The 12249-nt window shown below is 42.2% G+C and overlaps 1 protein-coding gene across 1 annotated transcript in view; it reads left to right on the plus strand.

Moving 5' to 3' along the window:
- The window catches only part of LOC122550657 (transmembrane protein 182-like), a 48651-nt gene extending 36956 nt beyond the window's left edge, over positions 1 to 11695 (plus strand). The window contains exon 5 of the mRNA XM_043691739.1: positions 10785 to 11695. Within this exon, the coding sequence (XP_043547674.1) occupies positions 10785 to 11011 (227 nt within the window). The 3' untranslated portion in view covers positions 11012 to 11695. The remainder of the gene's footprint in view (positions 1 to 10784) is intronic.
- The last annotated feature ends 554 nt before the right edge of the window (positions 11696 to 12249 follow it).

Below are 12249 nucleotides of genomic sequence, written 5' to 3' on the forward strand. Positions count from 1 at the left end.
ATGTGGTGTAATGGTAGTGTTCCTACCTCAGAACCAGGAACCTCAGGTTCAAGTCTCATCTGCTCTAGGGGTATCTAATAACTTCTCAGAGTAGGTGATTCAAAAAATATCTACAATGTAAAACTTGTCCCTGAACCAAATATAATTATTTGTTGTATAGAAACCCATCTGATTTACCAAAGTTCTTTAGGAACATAATGATGGTATGCCAGGGGAGAATGAGCTATTAATAGGCACCATAAATGGGTGAAAATGGGTTGGCTAGACTGAAAACAGCCCATGCCATGATGGGGCCTGAGGTGTGGGGGTGGATAAAGGACACTGAGGAAAGTGTTCAGGTTTTTAAATTATTGAATGTGATATTAAGTCGTGAAGGCTGCAAGATCCCCAAATGGAAAATGAGATGCCATTTTACTAGCCAGAGCACTGTAGCAGGCTGGAGCCAGAACTGGAGGTCAGGGAGCATGGTGGTCTATTGAAGTGAAAGGCAACAGGAAGCCCCAACACCAGCAGGATCCCCGATCCTCACTATCCACCCCACCAGAATCTGCATCCAAAGGATTATTCGCTGCTATTTTCAGCACCTCCAGTGTTTTGCAGATACATGTTCCCTCCTCTCCTTTCTCAGCTTTTAGCAGGGACTGTACCATCTGGGGATACACTAGCTCATTCCTCCTCTTCCATTCCCAACACATCCCCATACCCCCACAGCAGCTTTCCATGCAAGCATAGAATGTGTGCTATTTACTCATTTGTCTGCCCCCTCCTCATCATTCAAGGCTCCAGCCACACCTTTCAGATGAAGCAGCAATTTTCTTGCGCTTCACTTAAGCCAGGCTACTGGATCCCTACTCTCCTCTACACTGGGGAGACGAAACGCAGACTGAGCGACTGCTTTACAGATCACCTATGTTCTGTCCACAGTCGCCTGCCACTTCAGTAATGGAGTTTCCTGGCCAACATTTCCATCTCAAGCTGACTGCAGTACCTCAGTGAGGCTCTCCTGCAACAGGCTTTCCATGGGTCAGAGACTAACAAGTAGGAGGACCCACCATCCTCACTGAACCTGCAGGGAGCAGAGCTGCTTTTACGAAATGATCTTTCCACATGGCAGAGTGCTGGTATGCTACTGACAGAGTGGTAGTGGGCAAAGGAACTTAAATGGCACTTAATCGATCACGTAAGGGCCTCAAAGACCCATTTTCCCTGTTCCTAATTGTGTTAACTACATAGCACCAAAAGGCAATGTGCACTTGCCCTACTTTCCCTTATAATTCTGTACTCAATTCTACAGACCATTCCTGGGAGCAAGATTAAATTACATCCTCTGTGTGGGAATGAGTTTTTAATTGAGCAAACAAGATTCCATTCCTTCAAGAACATTAGTGAGCTAATTTGATGCAATAACATTCCAGCAGCTTTTATAGTTGATCTTTCTACCAGAGCTGTAAATGTATTTGCATAATTTGTCATGGTGAGATTTGAACTCATTACTATTAGATTTATACACCAGCTCTATAAGCTCAATACCAAGATCAAATATTCTTGGAGGGCAAGAATGAACAGCTACTGAGTGACGGCTACACAAGAATAATTGAGAGTGACAGAACTAAATGTTAATATCTCTGAGGGGGCATTTAAACGTCACTCACATCATCCTCACTAAGATTGGAAACTTGCCATAACTCACATCTTTTTGCTATTTGAGATCTCTAAGAATGAGCTTGCCAAAGCTTGAGTAGGCAAGAGAAAATTGTTCCAAACCTTTCCAACAGTTGAGATAGTTTATTGTTTGACAGGAGGCTTGGGCTTCCTGGCTGAGATGGGTGGGTGGTCAGGAAAATGTAGGGTAGTGGTCTTGGCATTTCAGGCTGAGTTGTTGCAGCGTTGACAATTGAGCGGGTGTGCAAGAAAACCTCTACCGGCATGACACTGAGGGAACCCTGCAATTCCCACGCTTCCTAACTCAGGAAGCGAAAACAAAGGAAGTGCAAAGTGTAATCAAATCAAAACATTTTCCTTCTGCAACTAGCTGCTCCTGACTCTATTTAATTATGAGCCTTTCTGAGCATTGAAAAATGTAGCCAGTAATTGTTAAACTTAAATCAGGTTCCTAACTGGATTGTGAGAGTCTAATATCAATATCATAATAAACCGTCCCACTTCTCAAAGCACAGAATATCACGTAACCTTCAACTGTAAAAATGGTGTGAGAATCATATGTGGTGGTCTAAGCTCGCGTTTTGTAATTTTACATTTTTACTGTTCCCTGTGGCCAGGATAGTGGTTAACATAGTTGAGTGTGGTGCTGAAAAAGCTCAGCAGGTCAGACAGCATCTGAGGAGCAGGAGAATTGACGTTTCATGCATAAGCCCTTCACCAGGATATTAGTGGTTGACATGTACCCCCTAGTGGCCACTGATTCACATCTTTGACAAAGAACTGATTGAATGTAATTTTTTTAAGGGTTTAATATTACCCTTTACAGGTCATAATACTTCACTGCTTGTACAAATAATATTGCAAAGAATTTCTCCATTGATAGTTAAAGGACAAAATTCTACCTGATATCTTCCTTTTATCAAATATGGTTGAACTAAACTGATTGAAAGACATTACAGATAATAGTAAATAAGATCAGTTATTGTTAAATGACTCTTAATTTCATGTCTCTCTTTCTTCAATATTCTAATTCTCCCTTGGCCACCTACTCTCCTTCATAAATTTGAGCTCACTATATTACTGCTAATGAAATCTTAATTTAGTTAGCGTGCTGGTGTGGCAATACCTCAATTTCAGAATTTTCTTCGTTGCTTTCAAATCTCTCCTTTGCCTCACTCCTTTTGACATCTGTCACTACCCTCCAGTCCTAAAACTCTCCAAACTACCTCTGCTCCTCCAGTTCTAAACCCCATGCAGATTCCTGAATACTATCATATATCGGATGTACGTTTGCTCGCTGAGCTACTAAGTAACATCTTCGGTGGGCCTCAGGTGAAGCACTGCTGATAGTTCCTGCTTTCTATTTATATGTTTGGGTTTCTTTGGGTTGGTGATGTCATTTGCTGTGGTGATGTCATTTCCCATGGTGAAGTCACTTCCTGTTCTTTTTCTCAGGGGGTGGTAGATGGGGTCTAACTTGATGTGTTTGTTGATAGAGTTCCAGTTGGAATGCCTTGGTTCTAGGAATTCTCGTGCATGTCTTTGTTTGGCTTGTCCTAGGATGGATGTGTTGCCCGTTCAAAGTGGTGTCCTTCTTCATCCGTATGTGAGGATACTAGTGAGAGGGGTCATGTCTTTTTGTGGCTAGTTGGAGGGGAGAGTGACTAGGGTTTCTGGACGTGTTTTGTCTGCTTGTTTGGGTTTGTTGCTGAGAAATTGGCAGATTGTGTTCATTGGGTATCCATTCTTTTTGATTAATGGTACAGGTGATTTTCCTCTGCTCTGTGTAGTTCCTCTGTGCTGCAGTGTGTGTTGGCTCGTTGAAATAATGTTCTGATGCAGCTTCATTTGTGGGTGTTGGGATGATTGCTTCTACAGCAGTGCTTCGCCTGAGGCCCTCTGAAGATGTTACCTAGGAGGGTAATGAAATGGCTGGAAATGAGCCTTCCAGCTCAGCGAGCAAACCTACATCCAGAACCTCAACCTGAGCTACAAATCTTCTCAATACTCGCTATCATCAGATCCCCATTGGTGGTCATGCCTGTATGTCAACTCATGGAAGTCCTCCATGTAAACATCCTCACTGCTCCATCTTCCTTCCCTTCTTTGAGATGCTCATTAACAACAACTGTACGATAAAGCTTTTAGTCATCTGTTTATCAGATTTTTATATGGTCCATATCAAGTTCTGGGTAGACAAGCTAAAGAAGGGTTACATCCAAAATATTGACTTAGAGTCATAGAAATGTACAGCACGGAAACAGACCCTTCGGTCTAACCTGTCCATACTGACCAGATTTCCTAAATTAATCTAGTACCATTTGCCAGCATTTGGCTCATATCTCTCTAAACTCTTCTTATTCATATACCCATCCAGATGCCATTAACATGTTGTAATTGTATCAGCCTCCACCACTTCCTCTGGCAGGTCATTCCAGACACACACTACCCTCTGCATGAAAACGTTGTCCCTTAGGTCGCTTTAAATCATTCCCCTCTCATCTTAAACTTATGCCCTCTATTTTAGATTACCCCACCCCAGGAAAAGATCTTGTGTATTTATCCTATCCATGCCCCTCATGATTTTATAAACCTCTATAATGTCACATCTCAGCCTCCGATGCTCCAGGGAAAGCAGTCCCAGCCTATTCAGCCTCCAATCTTCCAACCTTGGCAAATCCTTGTAAATCTTTCCTGAACCCTTTCAAGTTGCACAAAGTCCTTCCTATAGCAGGGAGACCAGAATTGCATGCAGTATTCCAAAAGTGGCCTAACCAATGTCCTGTACAGCAGTAACATGACCTCCCAACTCCTGTACTCAATACTCTGTCCAATGTAGGAAAGCATACCAAACACCTTCTTCATTATCTTATCTACCTGTGACTCCACTTTCAAGGAAATGTGGACCTGCACTCCAGGGTCTCTTTCTTCAGCAACGCTCCCCAGGACCTTTCCATTCAGTGTATAAGTCCTGTTCTGATTTGCATTTCCAAAATGCAGCACCGCACATTTATCTAAATTAAACTCCATCTGCCACTCCTCAGGCAATTGGCCCATCTAATCAAGATCCCTTTGTAATCTGAGGTAACCTTCTTCACTGTCTACTACACCTCCAATTTTGGTGTCATCTGCACACTTACTAACTATACCTCTTATGCTCACATCCAAATCATTTATATAAATGACAAAAAGCAATCCTTGCAGCACACCACTGGTCACAGGCCTCCAGTCTGAAAAGCAACTCTCTGTCTTCCAGCATCGAGACAGTTCTGTGTCAAAATGGCTAGATCTCCCTGTATTCCATGAGATCCAACCTTGTTAACAAATCTACCATGAGAAACCTTGTCGAACACCTTACTGATGTCCATATAGATCACGACCACTGCTTTGCCCTCCTCAATCCTCTTTGTTACTTCTTCAAAAATCTCAGTCAAGTTTGTGAGACATGATTTCCCACGCACAAAGCTCTGCTGACGATCCCTTATCAATCATTGCCCCTCCAAATACATGTCAATCCTATCCCTTTGGATTCCCTCCATAACTTGCCCACCACCGATGTGAGGCTCACTCGTCTATAGTTCCCTGGCGTTTCCTTACCACCTTTCTTAAATAGTGGTACCATGTTAGCCAAACTCCACATTGACTTCTCCACTTCTTAGAACATAGAATAATGCAGTGCATTACAGGCCCTTTGGCCCTTGATATTGCGCCGACAAATCTGAAGCCCATAAAGCCTACACTATTACATTCTCATCCATATGCCTATTCAATGACCATTTAAGTGCCCTTAAAGTTAGTGAGTCTACTATTGTTGCAGGCAGTGTGTTCCACGCCCCGACTACTCTCTGAGCAAAGAAACTATCTCTGACATCTGTCCTATATCTATCACCCCTCAATTTAAAGCAAGTCCCCTTGTGCTAGCCATCACCATCCGAGGAAAAAGGCTGTCACTGTCCACCTTATCTAACCCTCTGATTATCTTATATGTCTCAATTAAGTCACCTCTGAACCTTCTCTCTCATGAAAACAGCCTCAAGTCCCTCAGCCTTTCCTTGTAAGACTTTCCTCCATAGCAGGCAACATCCTAGTAAATCTCCTCTGAACCCTTTCCAAAGTTTCCACATCCTGCCTATAATGTGGTGACCAGAACTGTACGCAATACTCCAAATGTGGCTGCACCAGAATTTTCTACAGCTGCAGCATGATTGCATGGTTCCAAAACTCAGTCCCTCTACCAATAAAATCCAACACACCGTATGCCTTCTAAACAACCCTATCAACCTGGGTGGCAACTTTCAAGGATCTATGAATGTGGACACCAAGATCTGTCTGCTCATCTACGCTACCAAGAATCCTACCATTAGCCCAGTACTCTGCGTTCCTGTGGACCCAAAACAGATCCTTGCAGAACCCCACCAGTAACTGAACTCCAGAATGAATATTTCCCATCAATCAATTCTTTCAGCAAGCCAATTTCTGATCCAAATTGCTAAATCACCCTCAATCCCATGCCTCCATATTTTGTGCAATAACCTACCATGGAGAACGTTATCAGATGCCTTACTGAAATCCATATACAGGATCAACTGCTTTACCCTCATCCACCTGTTTGGTCACCTTCTCAAACAACTCAATAAGGTTTGTGAGGCACGACCTACCCTTCATAAAACTGTGTTGACTATCCCTAATCAACTTATTCCTTTCTAGATGATTATAAATCTTGTCTCTTATAACCTTTTCCAACACTTTACCCATAACCGAAGTAAGGCTCAGAGGCCTGTAATTCCCAGGGTTGTCTCTAATCCCCTTCTTGAACGAGCGAACAACATTTGCTATCCTCGGTCTTCTGGCACTATTCCTGTAGACAATAACGACGTAAAGATCAAAGCCAAAGGCTCTGCAAATTCCTCCCTGGCTTCCCAGAGAATCCTAGGATAAATCTCATCCAGCCCAGGGGATTTATCTATTTTTACACTTTCCAGAATTGCTAACACCTCCTCCTTATGCACATCTAGTCTAGTAGCCTATATCTTAATTTTCTCCTCAACCACATTGTCTTTTTCTAGTGTGAATACTGATGAAAAGTATTCATTTAGCACTTCCCCATCTCCCCTGACTCTACGCACAACTTCCCACTACTATGCTTGATTGGTCCTAATCTTACTCTAGTCATTCTTTTATTCCTGATATACCTATAGAAAGCCTTACCGTTTTCTTTGATCCGATCCGCCAAAGACTTCTCATGTCCCCTCCTGGCTCTTCTAGCTCTTCTTAGCTCTCTCTTTAGGCGTTTTCTGGCTAACGTGTAACTCTCAAGTGCTCTAAGTGAGCCTTCACATCTCATCCTAACATAAACCGCCTTCTTCCTCTTGACAAGAGATTGACCTTCCTTAGTAAACCACGGTTCCTGCGCTCGACAGCTTTCTCCCTGCCTGATAGTTACATACTTATCAAGGACCCGCAGTAGCTAGTCTCCACCACTTCCTCTGGCAGCTCATTCCATAAACGTACCACCCTCTGTGTGAAAAAGTTGCCTCTTATGTCCCTTTTATATCTTTCCCCACTCACCCTAAACATATGCCATCTAGTTCTGGACTCCCCAAAGGGAAAAGACTTTGCCTATTTATCCTATCCATGCCCCTCATAATTTTGTAAACCTCTATAAGGTCACCGCTCAGCCTCCAATGCTCCAGGGAAAACAGCCCCAGCCCATTCAGCCTCTCCCTATAGCTCAAATCCTCCAACCCTGGCAACATCCTTGCAAATCTTTTCTGAACCCTTTCAAATTTCACATCTTTCCAATAGGAAGGACACCAGAATTGCACACAATATTCCAACAGTGGCCTAACCAATGTCCTGTATAACCGCAAGATGATCTCCCAACTCCTGCACTCAATACTCTGACAGATAAAGGAACGCATACCAAACACCTTCTTCACTATCCTATCTACCTGCGACTCCACTTTCAAAGAGCTATGAACCTGCACTCCAAGGCCCCTTTGTTCAGCAACACTCCCTAGGACATTACCATTAAGTGTATAAGTCCTGCTCTGGTTTGCTTTCCCAAAATGCAGCACCTCGCATTTATCTGAATTAAACTCCATCTGCCACTTCTCAGCCCATTGGTCCAGCTGATCAAGATTCTGTTGTAATCTGAGGTAACCTTCTTCGCTGTCCACTACGCCTCCAATTTTGGTGTCATCAGCAAACTTACTAACTGTACCTCTAATGCTCATACCCAAATCATTTATATAAATGACGAAGAGTAGAGGATCCAGCACCGATCCTCGTGGCACTCCATTGGTCACAGGCCTCCAGTCTCCACCACCACCCTATGTCTTTTGCCTTTGAGCCAGTTCTGTATCCTATTGGCTAGTTCTCCCTGTGTTCGGTGAGATCTAAACTTGCTAACCAGTCTCCCATGGGGAACCTTGTCGAACGCCTTACTGAAGTCCATATAGATCACATCTACCACTCTGCCCTCATCAATCCTCTTTGTTACTTCTTCAAAAAACTCAATCAAGTTTGTGAGACATGATTTCCCATGTACAAAGCCATGTTGACTATCCCTAATCAGTCCTTGCTTTTCCAAATACATGTACATCCTGTCCTTCAGGATTCCGTCCAACAACTTGCCCACCACCGATATCACGCTGACTGGTCTATAGTTCCCTGGCTTGTCCTTACCGTCCTTCTTAAACAGTGGCACCACGTTTGCCAACCTCCAGTCTTCCGGCACCTCACCTGTGACTATCGGTGATACAAATATCTCAGCAAGAGGCCTAGTAATCACTTCTCTAGCTTCCCACAGAGTTCTCGAGTACACCTGATCAGGTCCTGGGGATTTATCCACTTTTATGCACTTCAAGATACCCAGCACTTCCTCCTCTGTAATATGGATATTTTTCAAGATGTCACCATCTATTTCCCTACATTCTGTATCTTCCATGTCCTTTTCCACTGTAAATACTGATGCAAAATACTCGTTTAGTATCTCCCCCATTTTCTGCGGCTCCACACTGAGATGGGGTTACAGGAATCCATTGGAAGCTAGCACCTACGGACTGTTTGCTAAAAGGACAGTATATCTAAGAAAAAAGAGGTGGCACTGTGGCTCTGTGGTTAGCACTGCTGCCTCACAGTACCGGGGTCCCAGGTTTGATTCCAGCCTTGGACTGTCTGTGTGGAGTTTGTACATTCTCCCCATGTCTGCGTGGGTTTCCTTCGGGTGCTCTGGCTTCCTCCCATAGTCCAAAGATATGCAGGCCAGATGAATTGGCCATGCTAAATTGTCCATAGTGTTAGTTGCATTAGAGGGGAAGATAGGTCTGAGTGGGTTACTCTTCGGAGGGTCGGTGTGGACTGTTTCCATGCTGTAGGGAATCTAATCTCATACAACGGCCGTGTTGCTGATCTTTGAGGGGCCCTATTCTCTCCCTAGTTACACTTTTGTCCTTAATGTATTTGTAAAAACCCTTTGGATTCTCCTTAACGCTATTTGCCAAAGCTATCTCATGTCCCCTTTTTGCCCTCCAGATTTCCCTCTTAAGTATACTCCTACTGCCTTTATACTCTTCTAAGGATTCACTTGCTGAAAGATGTGTTGCTGGAAAAGCGCAGCAGTTCAGGCAGCATCCAAGGAGCTGGAGAATCGACGTTTCGGGCATAAGCCCTTCTTCAGCAATGAGGAGCGTGTGCCAAGCAGGCTAAGATAACAGGTAGGGAGGTAGAAGGGCTTTTGCCCGAAACATCGATTCTCCTGCCTCCCTACCTTTTATCTTAGCCTGCTTGGCACACCCTCCTCATTCCTGAAGAAGGGCTTATGCCCGAAACGTCGATTCTCCTGCTCCTTGGATGCTGCTTGACCTGCGGTACTTTTCCAGCAACACATTTTTCAGCTCTGATCTCCAGCATCTGCAGTCCTCACTTTCTCCTAAGGATTCACTTGATCTATCCTGTCTATACCTGACATATGCTTCCTACTTTTTCTTAACCAAGCCCTCAATCTCTTTAGACATCCAGCATTCCCTATACCTACCAGCCTTTCCTTTCACCGTGACAGGAATATACTTTCTCTGGATTCTTGTTATCGCATTTCTCAAGGCTTCCCATTTTCCAGCTGTCCTTTTACGTGAACATCTGCCCCCAATCAGCTTGACAACTTTCTTCCCTAATACCGTCAATATCGCATTTCTCAAGGCTTCCCATTTTCCAGGTCCTTTTACCTGTGAACATCTGCCCCCAATCAGCTTGACAACTTTCTTCCCTAATACCGTCAAAATTAGCCTTCCTCCAATTTAGAACTTCAACTTTTAAATCTTTCAACTTTTCCATCATTATTTTAAATCTAATAGAATTATGGTCACTGGCCCGAAAGTGCCGCCCCCACTGACACCTCAGTCACCTGCCCTGCCTTATTTCCCAAGAGTAGGTCAAGCTTTGCACCTTCTCTTGTAGGTACATCCACATACTGAATCAGAAAATGTTCTTGTACACACTTAACAAATTCCTCTCCATCTAAACCCTTAACACTATGGCAGTCCCAGTCCATGTTTGGAAAGTTAAAATCCCCTACCATAACTACCCTATTATTCTTACAGATAGCTGAGATCTCCTTACAAATTTTTTTGTAATTATTCTAATAATTCTGGTTGGACCTTCTATTCCCAACTGGTAGCCTGGCTGGTCACTGTGCAGGAACTGAGTTTAGAAATACTAATGAGGTCTTGCCATTTGATTCACACCTCTGAGATTTCACAGATAACACCTCTCCCACTACTACCACGTTCCTCCACTCCCTCTCAGTCTGTCCCGTAAATATTAGGTATTTTTGCAATATGTAAGAATGATAATGCCACATTATCCATTTTCTACAGTTACGCTGCATTCACTGCCTACTTCCACAATAAAGTAGTTCAGTCTGGACTAGAGTGTAACATTCGCAACTAGTTTTAATTAAAATCTTCAGCTGTTCTGCATGGAGTAAGGTAGATCAATCAACTGGTTTGATCGAGTGCTGTTAAGATGAACACATAGCAAAAAGCACTTAAAAATAAAATATTTGAAATTAAAGGTGCTTTAAAATGTTGTTTTAATTCTTTTTTTCTTTTTTACCTTTCCAGGAATTTTATTTACAGTACTCGTTATTATGTATGTCATCTGGATCGAAACTGTTATTGATATTCAAGAATACATTCAGAAGCAAAGAATTCAGCTCTGTCTTGATTTTACACTAATCATTCAATATGGATGGTCCTTCATAGTTGCAGCCATTGGGATATTTTTCTCATTGTTCTCAGGCTTGCTGTTCCTCCTTGCAGGCCACACCATTCACATTCATTATGATTAAGAGACAGCCTTTGGTTTGCTTTGAATAATTAGAAACCAATTATTTCAGTACAAACAGTTTGCTAAATATGCACATTGGCAATGAAAGTTTACTTCTCTGTATTTCCAAACAGCATGTTTGGTTATTCTGTTCATATACTGTATAGCTTTTGTCTTGCCAACTATTTGGAAGTATGCTGGAAAGTAAAATTTATAATAGCCTCAAACCAAAAGTTTTAAAGTCTTGCAATTAATTTGTACTAAATATCCCATCCATCTAATGCTTAAAAAGACAGTATTGTTATGCTTAACGATTTACAATGCATTTACACTACTCTAAGGAATTAAAATTTTCTTGATTTCTTCTAAGACAATATTAAAGAATAGCATAATATAGTAAATACAATGTTTTAAAGAATTCATGAATTTTAGGAGTGGAGTTCAGATAATTTTAGTGGGTTTCAATGTCTAATGATTCCAGGAATATTGTTGATACGCATGTTGAACCAGTTACCCATTGGAAATAGTAAATACATGTTGCCAGTAATTATACATGCATCAGCTATGAAAGCACCAATTAAACTCATTGACTGATGTCAGGTTAATCTAAATGGGCTGGATTTCTTATTTTGATCATGTAATTCTTTTGTACAGGTGTTACCTACAAGTACATGGAATCTGTGGAATAAACCATTTGCTAAACTCAGCTAGATGACTGAGTAGTGGACTTTTTGTCTTATTGGTGGACAAAGTTAAAATATTTTGTCCACCCGAGTCCAACACTGGCACCTCCACATCATGTCTTATTGGTGTAACAGGAAGAACAAATTTAAGATCTGAATAAGCAATAGTCACGTTTTTAAGCTAAGAGAATTTCCTACACCAAGCAGGAAAAGAAAATCAAAGAGCAAATCGTACATTTAACTTTATAATACAAACATATACATCATTAGACAGCACCAAACAATTTTGAAAATAATGTTTGGTTTGCACGATAAATGTTGTTGCAAGACAAGTTAACCTTACCCTTTAAGTATATTGCTAAGTATTTTGATTGCTAGAACTTAGGGCAGCACGGTGGCTCAGTGGCTAGCACTGCTGCCTTACAGCACCAACATTGGGCGACTGTGTGGAGTTTGCACTTTCTCCCTGTGTTTGTGTGGGTTTCCTCTGGTTTCTCCCACAATCCAAAGATGTGCAGGTTAGGTGAATTGGACATGCTAAATTGCCCATAGTGTTCAGGTATGTGTAAGTTAGGTA

Source organism: Chiloscyllium plagiosum, chromosome 6 (genome assembly GCF_004010195.1).
Source record: "Chiloscyllium plagiosum isolate BGI_BamShark_2017 chromosome 6, ASM401019v2, whole genome shotgun sequence".
NCBI lineage: Eukaryota > Metazoa > Chordata > Chondrichthyes > Orectolobiformes > Hemiscylliidae > Chiloscyllium > Chiloscyllium plagiosum.